The sequence below is a fragment of the Dama dama genome, chromosome 8 (assembly GCF_033118175.1).
Source record: "Dama dama isolate Ldn47 chromosome 8, ASM3311817v1, whole genome shotgun sequence".
NCBI classification, from domain to species: Eukaryota; Metazoa; Chordata; class Mammalia; order Artiodactyla; family Cervidae; genus Dama; species Dama dama.
The window spans coordinates 884,610-900,737 of record NC_083688.1 but is presented as its reverse complement, the minus strand read 5'-3'; the positions used below and the strand labels follow the sequence as shown (position 1 = coordinate 900,737).

The 16,128-nt window shown below is 56.9% G+C and overlaps 2 protein-coding genes across 2 annotated transcripts in view; both read right to left on the bottom strand.

Annotated features, from left to right (window-relative positions):
• The window catches only part of PADI3 (peptidyl arginine deiminase 3), a 29,246-nt gene extending 28,854 nt beyond the window's left edge, over positions 1-392 (bottom strand). Inside the window, exon 1 of the mRNA XM_061147809.1 lies at positions 301-392. Coding sequence (XP_061003792.1) covers positions 301-392 — 92 coding nt within the window. The remainder of the gene's footprint in view (positions 1-300) is intronic.
• Positions 393-4,428: 4,036 nt separating this feature from the next.
• Positions 4,429-16,128, bottom strand: part of LOC133060323 (protein-arginine deiminase type-1-like) — a 39,230-nt gene continuing 27,530 nt past the window's right edge. Inside the window, exons 12-16 of the mRNA XM_061147810.1 lie at positions 11,807-11,951; positions 10,907-11,000; positions 8,076-8,155; positions 7,261-7,386; positions 4,429-4,662 (exon numbers count right to left, since the gene is read on the bottom strand). Coding sequence (XP_061003793.1) covers positions 4,429-4,662; positions 7,261-7,386; positions 8,076-8,155; positions 10,907-11,000; positions 11,807-11,951 — 679 coding nt within the window. The remainder of the gene's footprint in view (positions 4,663-7,260; positions 7,387-8,075; positions 8,156-10,906; positions 11,001-11,806; positions 11,952-16,128) is intronic.

Sequence of the window (16,128 nt, the reverse complement as noted above, 5' to 3'; positions counted from 1 at the left end):
TGCAGGATCGTCAGGACAGAGGAAAGTGCCCGAGCGCCCAGGGCCGAGCAGCCTCCGAGCCCCTGACCCAGAGCTACAGGGCCTTTCACCACCATCCAGTCTCCCACACTTCACGGCCCCCTGGCTGGGGTTTTGAAGAAGCACGGCTGACAAAGGCAAAGACCTCCTTCCATGCCTAGCTGCTGTTCCAAGGAAGACTCAGGAGAGGGCGGCCAAGTCAGGAAGCGCTCCAGATCGCCTGCAGGGAGGGCTCGGGGTCGGCACCAGGGGCCCGCAACTCCCCAGGCTTCCGGCTCTTACCCATAAATGTCCACCAGGGTCTCGACTCCAGCCACGCACACGGCACTGGTGGGGTGTTCCAGGGACACGCGCACAATCCTCTGCAAAGACATGCTGGCCTCCACCTGCGCTTGAGCCTCAGAAGCCCCTTGGCATGTGGTTTAAAAGACCCTGGTCCTGCCCCTCCAGCCCCAGGTGCTAGCTCATTGGCTCCAGTCCCAGAAGCCCAGCCCCTTCCCAGAGCCACGAGCTCAGGATTGGCGGGAAGAAGCCAGGAGTTTGCATACGAACCGGTGGCTCCCACCCAGGCCCACAGACAGTTAATTTCTCACTTTAAGGAGAGAAAGTTAAGTCCCTTAGGTACCTGGCCAGGGCACCAGGACCCTGGAGGGGTCAGAGGTGCGGGGTGTTGATCAGGGGACCGTTCTCGATTTCCACACTCAGCCTCTTCACCCCCTTTTCCTGTCTTTTCAGAGACAAGATGTCAGTGGGGAGCTTCTCTGCAGAGCTGGAAAAACGGATGAAAATGCAGATCCCCAGGTCTAGCCTCCAACTTGATAAGCAGCCTGGCATCTGGAGTCTTTTTTCTTTTTTTGATTTGGACCATTTTTCAAGCCTTTATTGACTCTGTTACAGTATTGCTTCCATCTTATGTTCTGGTTTTATGGTCGTGAGGCGGGTGCGACCTTAGCTCCCCAACTAGGGGTCAGAGCTGCACCCACTGCCCCAGAAGGTGAAGTCTCAGCCACCGGACCCCCAGGGAAGTGTCCCGGAGTTTTTCTGGTTTTGTTTTTCACAAGCAACCCTAGAGCATTTCTGAACTGAACTGAACTATAGCATGTCAAGGCACTTTGAGGAACACCAGCCTTTTTCTTAAGAGCACGGATTTTCCAGGCTGGATCGCCGCCCTGCCACAATTACTTCCTGACTGAGTGACCAGGGGCAAGTCATTTAACTGCTCTGTGCCTCAGTTTGGCGTCTGAAAAATGGTCGTTGAGAGGGTTAATGGGGACAGCGTGAGAAGAGCTCTGGTGTGGAGCTCAGCATTATTTTATGATGGGTGTTGTTGTTATTGTTACTATTATTATTATTAGATGCCAAAAAGCTTCTGGAAACACTCTCTGGCCAGGAGGGCCTTAGAAGGTCAGGGTAGGAAGGCTCCCACTTGTCAGGTGGGGAATCCGAGGCCAGGGAGGGCACTTGGCCTCCCGAGACAGTGGGAGCAAGGTCTCTGGGAGAGGAGTTTGGGCTGGGACCCAGGCTCCGCCAGGCACCGGCTGTGTGGCCTTGGGGCTTTGTACCCTCATGGTGCCCTCATCCGTGGAAAATGCGGCTAGGCACCAGCCCAGCAGAGATAATAGCGGGACACACCCTGCCCAGGGAGGCCCAGAAGGTGCTGAACAGAGGTTTCCTCCCTCCTCCCTGGGGATGCTAGCAGTTTGGGGCAGGGTGGGGACAGGATCTGATTCCGAGTCCCCGGCTGGGGTGTTTGCACGAGTTCAGGGATCTCAGCAAGTCTGAGACTGGCGCTCCGGTTCCCGACTCGGGCTGTGGAGGGTGTTCTTCGCAAGGAGAGGTGCTGGGTCCAGGGACAGCTTTGCCTCTCTGGCCATGACATGGCTTGGGGGCTGAGCCTGCTCTGGGCAGCAGTGCGGGCTCGGGAGGAAACGCCAGGCAGGGGCCTTAGCCTGTTTGTGGACACGGCTGGGAACAGACGCACAAACCAGGGCATCCCTCTGGGCCTGGCCGGCTGTGCAGGGGACAGGACCAGCCTCCTGCTCAGAGCCCTGGAGCTCTGTACTTGGAGGTGGACCCCTGCTTCACCTCTCCCCGGTGGACACACGCCAGCTTTTAGAAAGAGATCTGTGGTTTATTCAGACTAAAGTGTCCATGGCTGACAGGCAGCCACTTTTTGCTTTTTAGTCCACAACAAACCTCAAATAAGGTGAAAGAGTGAGCGAGTGTCAAAGGAGCAATTTAAGGCAGAACCAGATATGTAGGATATTTTCAGGCCTCTGAAATCAGACCACTGAGGCTACATAGCTTAGTAGGTTTCCAGGCAGGAATGAAAGGGAATTACAGTGGCCTGTGGCCCTGAACATCAGTCCTGCTGGGGACTCTCCCACTCGGCCGACAGCCCCCCTGCCCTCTGAGAGAGGGAGGAGACAGCCCAGGGAAGGGAGAGGGGTGAAGAGATAGGACCCACCCTCCTCTGATAAGCATCTTAGCAAAGCAGGAAACCTCACGCAAAGGGCATGTGCCAGCCATTCTGCTGCGTCAGCCTGCCTGCCTGGCACTGGGGGCTCTCCCCGCTGGGGAGGAGCTGCCCATGGCCAGCGGAAGTTGAGCCAAGGCGCTGATGGCACAGTGGGTGGAATTGAAAACAGCACTCCCCCACCCACCCATCTCCACCACCGTGACTTCCCTCCCCTCCTGCTCACGGCCCAGACAACAGAAGCTAAGAGACGGGCACCGGAAGACATGCGTGTTGACATTTTTATTCATCAGAAGGAAGGTGACCGGTCACCCGGAACATTCTCAGAGGGAACATCGGCCCCACCCGCTTCCAGAGCTCGTGGCCCCCCGTGCCCTCCGGAAGGCCCGCCCCGCCCTCGCGTCCTCTGCCACGCCCGCTCCCCTCCCGCCCGCGGCCCTTTCCCCGGGAACCCGGCTGCAGAGCTGCCTTCCCTCTGGGCTCTGCCGGGGGCATCAGGATGGTGAGCGGAAAGCGCAAGGTCAGACCAGGGCGTGTAAACGGGGTTCCGCGGAGCCTCCTGGAGGGGGAGGAGCCAGGTACCAACCCGCCCGCGAAGCCAGAGCAGCTCCGCTTTCCTCAGGTTCACACGTGTGGTCGCCTCTGATGGCCAAGTGGTCCGCGGTTAAGAGGGTTTAAAGGGCAGGAGGCTCAGTCTGAGTCTCAGCGGGAACCAGGGGCTCGGAGCTTCGGAGCTGCCCCCGAGACTGGGGGCAGGACGGCAGGCCCGTCCCCTCCCGCCCCTGCCGGCCCGCGCGCCGCCCGCCCGCCTGTGCCCTCCCCCCGGGCCAGGCTGCCAGCGCCCCGAGGCAGCCCTGCCTTCCCTCCCCGGGGGACACACAGGCCTGCCGGGGGCCTTCCTCACAGGTGGAACCCAAGCCGCAAGCCGGGTCTCAGAGCTGCTGAGACAGACTGGGCAAGCCTTCCCTCCCACTGCCTGCAGAGCGGAGGGGAATAATTAAGGGCTATTACAGGAAATTAAACCGCACCCGCAGAGATAACCTAATGGTCCTTCCCACCCTCTTCCGACATCGGGGCCTCCCCTCCTCGCTGGATCTGGATCAGCCAGGCCTCATCGCACCTGGAGCCCAGACTTCAAAGCCTGGGAGGCCGCGGGGGCGGAAGCAGGTCCAGGGAGTCTCCCTGGGCCTCGGGCCCCTTTGCCGGCCGGCCTCCCCACTCCCGCCCGGCCTGCCTCCTCGCTTTGGCCTCTGTGTTGTTTGAGCCGGAAGCAGCCGGCATGGGTAATTAAAGGCTTTCCAAACCGGAAACAAGCACCCTTCTGAGAATGGAGTCAGGCATTAAAAGGGGTTTTGATGCCTTTTCTTTTTAAAACAGGCCCACGGACACCGAGTTTTTCTGTCCTGATTTGCCTATGTAAATATGGCTGAGGGGTGCCTGGAGGTTACAGCCTGGGGGTCCCCTGCAGGAACCAATAGCTGGTAAAGGAAAGAGGAGCCCCAAATCCCGCTTCCTGATCTTACTCGAGTCACAGGTGGGCTAAACCCAGGCCCCAGGCCCTGTGGGCCCCATTCTTGGTGCAAACATGGAGGGAATCATCTCAGAACAGAGGGGGAGCAACTGAAATTGGGGCACCCCCTGAGGGAACGTGTGGTCATCCTGGACTGTTCTAAGGCTGCTGACCGTCTCCGGAACCTTTGGGAGCCATGGGTGGCGAAGAGGCAAGGGGGCAAGGAGGGCCGTCCCTCTCGAGCTGAGGGTGTGGTGCCCACTGCTGTATCCTGGTACCCGTGACCAGCACGCTTGGGGGCGCTCGGGGGAGGCGGGCAAGGCCCCCCCCCCCCCCCCCCCCCGAGGATGGCGGCCAGGTGGAGGCTCTTCACCCTGGCTGGCTTCCTTGGCGGGGGGTCGGGAGGACGCCGGGCGGGGCCGGCTCAGGGCACCACGTGCCACCACTTGAAAGGGAAGGGCTTCCGGCGCACGTTGGTGCCGCAGTGGATCTCCCCGAGCAGCTTGTGGTAGGACAAGTAGTCGTCGATGAAGACGCAGCGGAGGCCCAGCGGCTCCAGCAGGGACCGCACCTTCTCCTCCAGGCAGCAGCGCCCGTTGATGATGGGCCCGAAGGGCTTGGGGATGCCCAGGTGCTTCCCCAGCACCACCATGTTCACCTGCAGAGAGGGGGCAAGAGAGAGCCTGGCTGGCTGGGGCCGCTCTACATCCCGGCCCCTTCTCGGTGCAGGTTCGGGCAGCCCCACCCCCAGGGCCCGCTCATCTCATCTCTCATCCCCGGCCACCAAGGGCGGCCCTCACTTAGGAACTAGGGCCTCTGGAAGCAGCAAAGATACAGATTCATAGTTGGAAGAGAGGGTTGATAACAGGCAGGGCTTGGTGTTTCCCTGGCAGCCCCGTGGTTAAGATTCTGCGCTGTCAGTATGAGGGGTGTGGCTTTGATCCCTGGTCAGGGAACTAAGATCCCGCATGCCACGCGGCATGGCCAAAGAATTAAAAAGTAATAATAGTAACAGGCAGCGCTGCCAGTAACATACATGATAACGTCACATCGATAAAAGTCACCCTTCCTCCAACACTTTCCTCGTATCAGAAGATTAGATGACAGTTCTGTTAGAATAAGACTTGACCATCATCTGCCAGAAAACTTGCCGAGCAAAAGCACCCGTCTACAGGGTGCGCGGGTCACAGGTGTGGCGGGTCTGCGCAGAACGCATTGTGCTCAGCCGCTCCAGGAAGCCCTGGTAGGTGTCAGCGTTGCCTGAGCACGCTCTCTGTGCCGGGTGTAGCATCGCTAAACCTCACAGCCTCCCTGCAAGGCTGTCATGCCTTGGACAGGTTAAGTAACGTAATGAGGGCACAAGCAGGGGACAGGGAGACTGACGTGTGACTCAGGCCTGACTCACGCCGATACCGCGCTCCCTGTCCTCTGCCAGAGTGTAGCCCTGCGGCGGCCAGGGGCGCTGAGGGGCTGGGGCAAGGGGCTGCGAGCCCCTCGGGGCAGCTGTTTGTCTCCGGTGACGCGTCTGCTTCCCTGGCAGGGGCCCTAACACAGAGAAGGGAAATCTGCCCGTTGCAGGCAGCGGAGGCTTCTCAGATTAGAGTCTGGCCCCGACGGCCGGCAGGAGGAGCTGTCCGTGGTGTTCAGAGGGGACACTGACTGGGTCATCTCGGGGTCGGGTGGGCCGCCCTGACACGCGCCATGCCCCTGGCCCCGCTCCCTCCAGCCTGCCCTGCAGGGCCGTCCGCCGCCGGGACCAACGTGGAGCTGGAAGGTCCGGTGGCGGCAGTCCCGAGGCCTCGACCTGCACTGCCTCGCCGCCCGCTGATGGGCTGGAACATCAGGGATGGAGGGGGGGCGTGCAGAGGGACACAGAGCGGGAGGGGGGGCGCCCAGGGGTGGCATTCAGGGCCGCGGCCAGCTCGGCCCTACTCCCCGAGGACTCGGGACAGCAGGCCGGTCCATCTGCTCCCTGGAGACCCCAGGCAATGGCCTCTGTGCTCCAACGGCCTCTCCCCGCGTCTGACAAACGGGGGTTAACTGAGCGTTCCCTGAGAGCCCTCCGGTGAGGACACACCGGGATCCTCTCGCTGGGCCTGCCCTGAAGCCGGGAGAGTCCCACAAAGGGCTGCGTTTCGGGGAGGGGGCCCCCCGCAGGTGTGGACAAGGCCGCAGCCCAGGGAGGGCGACCATGGCCGTGGGCTCCCCCACCCTCAGCAGAGCCGAGCCAGGCCGACCTCTGGGGCTCTGGCGCCTGCTGCAGTGGCATCAGCCACAAGTGGTGCTGACTGAGTAGAAATTTGCTCTTCGGTCGCACTGGCCACATCCGAAGCACTCAGAAGCCACACGTGGCGGCTTCCGTGTCATAGACGTAGAAGGCTTCCGGCGTCCGAGAAGGTTCTGACATCTCAGAGCAGCGGTTCTCAGCTGGGGCGATGTTACCTTTCGGGGTGCTTTGCAACCATCCTACGATGCACAGGGCATCCCCCACCCCCAGCAGAGAGAGTCTTCAGCTCTGAGTATCAGCAGGACCGAGGGTGTGAAGCCCTATCTCCAGAGTCTCTACAGGGAGCCCACAGCGAGGGGTGAGGAGTGAACGTGGTCCTGCCTGAATCCAATCAGGACCTCACGATTCACGCCCCGTCCTTGGCTTGTCCAGCGACAGGGATTCGAGCTAGGGGCTGAAGGGGGAGGGTCTTCCGTCCTGGGAGCCCCCACTTGCTGTTGACGATGCCTCCGCATCCTTTCCCAGGGTTGAAGGGCCACTCTGGGCAGGGCTGTGCCCTCCGCATCGTTCAGGCCCCTCCCAGGGACCCCAGCTGTGAGATCCCAATGGCTCGTCTGCTGCTCAGCTGCCCGCGTTACGGCCAGGGTGCCCCTGGGGAGCAGGGCGGGCAGCCGAGGCCCGCGAGCAAAAGCTTGGAGCACTGGACCCAAACCAGGCTCCCGCTCCCATTTTCAGGGGAAAAGCGCTCCATCCTGGGGCCGCCCTGGGCACCGCAGGGTGTCTGGCCGCGTCCGTGGCCTCCGCCCACCAGATGCTGTGGCATCCTCTTCTTGGGGCAAAGTGCCCCGAGGCGGGCAAAGCCACCCCAGTGGGAACTAGTGATGGAGATGTCCTTTATCTGCTCCCAAAGGCGAGCCCGGCAGAGGCCCTCGGACAGGGAGGGCTTCTCCCCCGGAACCCTGACTGACCGTCTGCCAGGACCCCTGGCCCCCGGGGCGGAAGGAACCCCACCTCCCTCGGCGCCCTCACCATGTCGGGGAAGAAGGCTTCTGCGTAGGCGCCCTTCAGGGAGAACAGCTGCGGGATGTCCACGATGTCCGGCTCGCTGAGGCCCAGCTCCCGCTTCAGCACCTCCCGGTTCCAGTCGATGCACCTCTGGGGGCGCGGGAGAGGCCCCAGGGCCCAGGGGGCCGGGAAGGGGCAACATCAGCTGAGCCACGCAGGCCTCCTGCGCCCTTTAGCTCGTGTGAGCCTCAGGACAGCTTTCTGCCACTGCTACCCCAGATGGGACCCTGAGGCTGGGGTGACCTGCCCAAGGGCACAGAGCGAGGAAGGAGTGGGCCTGGGGTTTGCACCCGGCGGTTTCTGCTTCCCCGAGTGCCTGCTGCCATCCACCAGCCACAGCCAGGCTCACGCTCTCGCCCGGCTCAGCGGGCAGGGGAGAAGGCGGCCTCCTCCCACTGACGGCGTGGGCTCTGTGCCAGGCCTGCCCCGGGCACAAGCAGGCATGAGCCCCCCTCCTGGGGCCTCCTCCCACCCGTCTCCTCAGTAAGTCTCCCAGACCCCCAGCATCCCACCCCTCACCCCCGCAGACCCCCACCTCTCCCGTCTCACAACATTTCTCGGGGGAGTCAACATTACTCCATAGAAGCCCATCGCTTCCCCAGAATGGACCAAGATCTCCCCCGTCAGGCTGTTCCATCAGAATGTGGGTGCCCGAGAGAGGGGGGGGCCTTCCCTGCCCACAGGCCTCAGCAGAGCCCAGGAGAGTCAGGGGTCGCGGTGGAACCCCTTGTCCCCACCCCAGCAGTTCCCGGGGCTGCTGCACCCTCCACTCCCCTCACCTGTGCATAGAGGTTGTCATTCCTGAGATGCCTGTCTGCCAGCATCTCATTAATGCTTCTCTTTACCTGGTTCTCTAAGCCTGTAAGAGAAACAAGGCTGTGGGCTCAGTGAGTGCTGCCTTGGGCCGCCTTGGGCCTGGGCTGCGTAATTGGGCCACAAAGCTGCTTCCACCCCCAGCCCCAGGGTCTGAAGCCAGGACAAAGAAAGCCAGGAATTCGAAACCCTGATGGGACCAAGGTTTGGCTGCAAGTAAATCCTGGTGATGGATTATAAGCTCCTTGGGAAAGGACTCCTGAGCTCAGGGAGGGCCTAATAATTGCAATGTGTTCATGCTAAGTTTTGCTTCAGTTCAGTTGAGTTCAGTTGCTCAGTTGTGTCCGACTCTTTGCGACCCCATGAACCGCAGCACGCCAGGCCTCCCTGTCCGTCACCAACTCCTGGAGTTTACTCAAACTCATGCCCATCGAGTCGGTGATGCCATCCAGCCATCTCATTCTCTGTCGTCCCCTTCTCCTCCCGCCTTCAATCTTTCCCAGCATCAGGGTCTTTTCAAATGAGTCAACTCTTTGCATCAGGTGGCCAAAGTATTGGAGTTTCAGCTTCAACATCAGTCCTTCCAATGAACACCCAGGACTGATCTCCTTCAGGATGGACTGGTTGGATCTCCTTGCAGTCCAAGGGACTCTCAAGAGTCTTCTCCAACACCACTATTCAAAAGCATCAATTCTTCAGCTCTCAGCTTTCTTCATAGTTCAAATCTCACATCCATACATGACTACTGGAAAAACCATAGCCTTGACTAGAGGGACCACTGTTGACAAAGTAATGTCTCTGTTTTTTAATATGCTGTCTAGGTTGGTCATAACTTTCCTTCCAAGGAGTAAGTGTCTTTTAATTTCATGGCTGCAATCACCATCTGCAGTGATTTTGGGGCCCAGAAAAATAAAGTCAGTCCCTGTTTCCACTGTTTCCCCATCTATTTGTCATGAAGTGATGAGACCGATCTTAGTTTTCTGAATGTTGAGCTTTAAGCCAACTTTTTCACTCTCCTCTTTCACTTTCATCAGGAGGCTCTTTAGTTCTTCATTTTCTGCCATAAGGGTGGTGTCATCTGCATATCTGAGGCTATTGATATTTCTCCTGGCAATCTTGATTCCAGCTTGTGCTTCATCCAGCCCAGCGTTTCTCATGATGTACTCTGCATATAAATTAAATAAGCAGGGTGACAATATACAGCCTTGATGTACTCCTTTTCCTATTTGGAACCAGTCTGTTGTTCCATGTCCAGTTCTAACTGTTGCTTCCTGACCTGCATATAGATTTCTCAAGAGGCAGGTCAGGTGGTCTGGTATTCCCATCTCTTTCAGAATTTTCCACAGTTTATTGTGATCCACACAAAGGCTTTGGCATAGTCAATAAAGCAGACATAGATGTTTTTCTGGAACTCTCTTGCTTTTTCAATGATCCAGCGGATATTGGCAATTTGATCTCTGGTTCCTCTGTCTTTTCTAAAACCAGCTTGAACATCTGGAAGTTCACGGTTCATGTATTGTTGAAGCCTGGCTTGGAGAATTTTGAGCATTACTTTACTAGCGTGTGAGATGAGTGCAATTGTGTGGTAGTTTGAGCATTCTTTGTCATTGCCTTTCTTTGGCATTGGAATGAAAACTGACATTTTCCAGTCCTGTGGCCACTGCTGAGTTTTCCAAATTTGCTGGCATATTGAGGGCAGCACTTTCACAGCATCATCTTTAAGGATTTGAAATCGCTCAACTGGAATTCCATCACCTCCACTAGCTTTGTTCATAGTGATGCTTCCTAAGAATTTTGCTTCAGTCGTGTCTAACTCTTTGCGACCCTATGGACGGTAGCCCTCCAGGCTCCTCTGTCCATGGGAATCTCCAGGCAAGAATACTGGAGTGAACTGCCATGCCCTCTTCCAGGTGATCTTTCCGACCCAGGGATCGAACTCACGGTTCTTGCATTTCCTACGTTGGCAGGCAGCTTCTTTACCACTAGCGCCACCTGGGAAGCCTAATAATTACAATACAGCTGCCATTACTGAGCACCCACCATGCTCTGGGCCTCCTATTATATTTATTATTGACTGATGGTTACAACAATCCTAGATCGGATTGGTTATCACCCCGCATTCAGAAAGGGGAAATAAGAGGCACTGAGAGGTTCAGAACGCATCCTTGATCCCAGAGTCAGCTCTGAATCCAGACCTGTCCTTGCTGAACTGTGCCACATCCCTTCCAATGCTCCACGCCCCAGGTGAGAACACTGATCCTTGGTGGCGAAGGCAGAGATGCTCAGGGGGCCGACTAGGTCTGCAGAGGGGGTCCACAGAGAGGCCCCCAGCACCCTCCTGGCTCCGCGCCTCTCCCCCTCCCTGCTGCATAACTGGGCAAGCTGCTTCTCTCTGAGCCTGTTTCCTCCTCCGTGGCAGGGATACAGAGAAGAGGGCGGATGATCTGCCTGGGCAGGAGGGCAGAAGTGTCTGCAGACAGGCACGAGGGAGAGCCCACGGCTTCCTGCTTCTTTCTTCTCCTGGGGTGTGGCCTGGAGCAGCCCCGCGTTGGAGGGGGCCTCCGTGCCTGGGGCAAGCCACGGGCCCGTTGGTTTCCATCCCCGGCCCAAGCAAGGGAGAGCCCCCATCTTTTGCTCCCATAAGAGGGTGTTGGGAAGATCAGTGATGGACTCTGAGCTGAGGGCTGGCAGACAAAGGGCCTGTAAGCCCAGCTTGGCCGTGACGGGCATCAGCGGTGCCCAGGGCTGGCAGCCAGACGCCAGGGTCTGGTGGGGAAATGGGCTCGCTGGCACTCACCGTCAAACTGGGCTGCTTCCCCGTAGCCCTCATCTCTCTTCTCTTGGAACAGCTTGAGGCACGCGCTGGGGCTGGCCAGGAGAAGCCGGAAGCCCTGGCACAGAGGAAGAGTGGTTCGGTGGATAGGTCCCCCCACGAGGCACGAGCCCCCAACTCAGGAGGGGCCTGGGTCCTGAAGCCACACTGCACATGGCGTCGTCCCCTGTCCATCGCCCCCACCAGCCACAGAGTACTGTCTGAGGTTCCGATCCTCCAAGCCACGCCACACTTCCAGACCTTTGTCCGTGACCTTCTCCTTGCCTGGAAGCCCTTCCCCATTTTGTCCACCAGGAAACTCCATCCCTGGTCACTAGGAGGCCTCCCCTCCCGGCTGCCTGCCCACCGTGGGCTGTGCCCTCCTTGGTCACCTCTGTGAGGAAGTGAGTGTCTGACATGTTGGTCCAGAGCCTGCCATCTGGAAATCTCACCCTGCTAGTTAACTACCCTCTTGAACCTCGGTTTCTTCATATAAAATGGGGGCAATGATAAGAGCACCTACTTCTTGGGTTGCTAGAGGATCAAACACATTAAGACATGTACACCTCATACGTGCTCAGTGAATGTTACCAACTATTACCAGTGTCATTCCCGGGTCTTGGCTGAGAGGTTTGGATCAGAGCAAATACCCAGTAAGTGTGAAAAATGAGTACATGAATCATCAGAAAATGAGTGCCCTGCTGACCTGGGCCCTGACCTCCTCCAGGAAGCCCGCCCCATGAACACCACCTGGCCCAAAGGGCGTCTGACCCCAGGCTTCCTATGGACAGAGGTCATGAGCTAGTTTCAGGTGGCCTTGCCTTACCCCGCCCCATCGGGTCAGGGTGGGGCGGGGTGGCTCAGGCAGGAGGAGCGGGGACTTACCTTTTGGTCGGAGGTGGGCACGAAGCTGAGGAACTCGTCCACGTGACCCACGGAGAGCCAGTCAGAGTAGACCTCCACGGGCGCCTGCACCTGCTGGGCGCCCAGGAAGTCCCGCACCGCCTTGGCCATGCGCCGCCCGCTGGACCTGCCGGGGCGAGAGAGCAGGGTCCCCTGTGCCTGCCGTGCGCCAGCGCGCTGCAGGCCCCGCCCGAGCCCCGCCCCGCCCCGGCCTCCCTCAGCCCTCTGAACGTGCCTCTTCGGTCCCCGCGTCCCGGTCCCCGTCTCCAGCTGCTTCCAGGGACTGTCCGTCCTGAGCACCACACGAGAGTCTGTTCCTCCCTCACCCCGAGGTACTCTCCCCTGCCCACAAAGCAGACTCAAACGAGAGCCCTCCCTCTGCCGAATGGGACTGAAGACCCTCATCTCAGCTCCCGAGATGCAGGGAGGGTCAGCTCTTCACCAAGGCGCTCAGCCGTTGGTTCCCAGGATGACCAGAGCTTGGGGAGCCTCCCCACCTCCCTGCCTAGTCCAGCGTGGCCCCTTGTTGCCGGTCTCACTTTCTTCATGTTTAACTCCAGGGTTGCCTTCTTGTTCTACGTGGACTTTGGAAATGGCAACGACCCTTCCACTCATTCCCTAGCTCTATTTTGCTTTATAGAACTTGTACTATTTGGCGTACTTGACGTCTCGTTTGCTGTCTGGCGTCTCACTAAGCTCCCGAAAAGCCTGTGTTTCCCTGTATCCCTATCCCCTCTTATAGAACAGATGCTCAAACATATTTGTGAGTGTTGTTAAGTCTTTTGGACAGCTGTGTAAGAGTCCACAGTCTACACAACTCGAATGCGTCGTTGGCAGAACTGGAATCGAGACCCAACCCGCAGTGACACATGACGACATTGATTTGATTTGGGGGATGGGAACATGGAAAATGTTTTTCCTGTATTTCTATTATCTTAATATAGTGTTGGCAATCTTAAAAAAAACCTCTTTAAAAACAGTGAGATGGTGGAGAGGAATGAGACTTCAGAAATTATTCATGAGCAGAAAGCAGGAATCAGAAACAAATCAGGGGGAAGGGCGGCAGAACCCTAACCTGAGCCTGACCCTCCTCCAGACTCCGCAGCCTTCTGCCCGGTGGCCGGGGGTGGGCCAGATGACATCGGCTCTAGGAAGCATCAGACCCAGTCTCTGAGTCACATCAGAGCTGCCGCCAGGAGGCAGGATTGTCCCAAGAGCTTTTGAAATGTGAGGTGCAGAGCGTGGCGAACCCAGGGTAGGAGAGGAGGAGAGGGCCTCTGCTGAGCACCTGCTGCGCGTCTGCCCAAGGCGCCTCCCACTCATCTAATCCCCGTGACGACCCTGCGAGGTCCGTACAAATAGCAGGTCCAGGTCATGATCTGGACTCTGGCCACGCCCTCTGACCTCACCCCCACACCCCCTGTTCACTCTGCTCCACCCCCCGGCCTCCTTGCTGGTCCTCTGATGTCTCCAGCACATCCCCGCCTCAGGGCCTTTGCACTCGCCATTTGCACTCCCTTGTACATTCCCCTCCCAAACAGCCACATCTTTTTTTTTTTTTTTGTATTCCTTAGATCTGTTTCATTTATTTGTTTATTTATTTTCAGCCAAGAGGCACTAGTTCATGGCCTTTATTTATTTTTTTTTTCAATTATTTTTATTAGTTGGAGGCTAACCACTTCGCAACATTGCAGTGGGTTTTGTCATACATTGACATGAATCAGCCATGGAGTTACGTGTATTCCCCATCCCGATCCCCCTCCCACCTCCCCCCACCTCAACCCGATTCCCCTGGGTTCCCCCAGTGCACCAGGCCGGAGCACCTGTCTCATGCATCCCACCTGGGCCGGTGGTCTGTTTCACCATAGATAATATACATGCTGTTCTCTCGAAACATCCCACCCTCATCTTCTCCCACAGAGTTCAAAAGTCTGTTCTGTACATCTGTGTCTCTTTTTCTGTTTTGCATATAGGGTTATCATTACCATCTTTCTAAATTCCATATATATGTGTTAGTATGCTGTAATGTTCTTTATCTTTCTGGCTTACTTCACTCTGTATAATGGGCTCCAGTTTCATCCATTTCATTAGAACTGATTCAAATGAATTCTTTTTAACGGCTGAGTAATATTCCATGGTGTATATGTACCACAGCTTCCTTATCCATTCGTCTGCTGATGGGCATCTAGGTTGCTTCCATGTCCTGGCTATTATAAATAGTGCTGCGATGAACATTGGGGTGCACATGTCTCTTTCAGATCAAACAGCTACATCTTTAACGTCTCGTTTCCTTCAGGGAAATGTCAGCCTCTCACCAATGCTTCTTCTCTCTCACAAACTGTATTTGATTCACTTATTTATCATGGTGGCTTATTGTCTGTTTCTCTCTGCTAGACTGTATGTAGGTTGTCCGTTTTGTGCACTGCTAAGGTCAGAAGCCAAGACAGAAACAGGACAGCAGCCTGGAGTTAAATTTTAATTTGGGGTCCAAAGTGGAAATCTGATTTCTGACTATTTGGCTGACTTGCTGTGTGGTCCTGAGCGGTGGCTGTCCCTCTCTGAGCCTCAGGGCCCCGTCGATCCACCAAGAGCTTTGCTCCTGGTTTTCAACACGACAGCAAATGGAGTGGGACCCAAATGTGCTGCATCTTCCTATCTGGGTCCTTGCTCTGGGCCTGGGAATTTCTAGAACATTTCTTTTATCTCCAGCACTGGGCCTCAGACCTGGCATATAAGAAGTCTCAACACATATTTCTTGAATTGACAGGTGCATGCATGAATGAGTGTGTTCACTTCTCTTATCTAAACCTCAACTTTCTCATCTGTAAAATAGGGATCATAGTCATCCAACCTCATAAGGCTGTTGCAAGAATTAATGGGTGTAATCTGGGTAAAGCACCATGTTCATGGCATGTAGGTGATCAGTAACTTTGATCCATTGAGTTCCAACCTGCTTCAAGGCAGATCCACTGCTAAGGGTCCAGCTAAATAATACCTAAGCATTTGGCAGGTGGTTAACCTGAGTCCTTTTATCCCCAGGAATAGCTATTATACAGCTAGGACAGGGATTTTTTTTTTTTTATAAGCCCATTTCACTGATGAGGAAACTGAGGAATGAAGTAGAATAATTTGTTCATTTAATAATGTACCTGATTTATCCCCAGTACCTTCAACAGTGCCTGACACATAGTTGTTAAGTCGCTAAGTCCTGTCTGACTCTCTGCAACCCCACAGACTGTAGCCCGCCAGGCTCCTCTGTCCATGGGATTTCCCAGGCAGGAATGCTGGGTTGGGTTGCCATTTTCTGCTCCAGGGAATCTTCCCCACCCGGGGATAGAATGCATCTCCTACATTGCAGGCAGATTCTTCACCACTGAGCCACCAGGGAAGCCCTGCACATAGTAGGCATATAATAAATATTTTTAAATGAATTAATCAAGCACCCACGAGGTGCCAGGCCCTGTGGTAGGCACCAGTCAGGTGATGTACCCCAAATCATGTGGCCAGTGAGTGGCAGAGCCAGGACTCAAACCCAGACCCACGGGATGTTCAGAGCCTGTGCGCCGGCCCCTCGGACCCCTCTGGGAAGCACAGAATGACTGCCCAGACGTCCGGGGCCTTCTGCGCCCAGGGCTGTGGGCAGCATCCGGCCCCAGGGCAATCTGGGCATGAGCCACCAGCAAGGTGAATGCACTCCTCCGGTCCTGGCCAACCTCAGCCTGGGCACCCAGCCTGGGCACCAGCCTCACACCTGGGCTGGCACCGGGAAGCCTCACCTGACCCAGAATACTGAGGCTGCCAAGGGCACCATCTGAGGCTGGGTGACCTTCCCTCACCATGTGAGGCTGCTCCAGGCCCCAGACCAGACAGCCAGGGCTTGGAGAGGCAAGCTAGGGCACGCCTGGGCTCCATGCCAGCCCCACACCCAGGGAAAGGCAGCCTCCGGGGCCTGCGGTGGGCTCCATCTTTAGGCAGGAAGCAGGGGCTTACACTGGGATCCCTGGGCTACACACCCCGTTCTTCAACTGCCCGCAGGCTGGGTGGGGACCCTCTCAAGGGGATTTGGCAGACACTGTCATCTGTCTGGAGCCCTAAACCCTAAATACCTTGTTTCCTGCTCGATGACAGCTGCCCAGGGTGCGACCCATCAAATCACCTCTGTCACCTGGGCATCCTGACTGCAGCCACGTGGCGCTGCCTGCACCCTTTCCAGCTGTTGTTAGGACAACAGTTATTTTATCTCCTCTCCAGAGAAGTCAAAGGATCCATTCCTACTTCTGTGCTGGATTATACATCACCTCCTT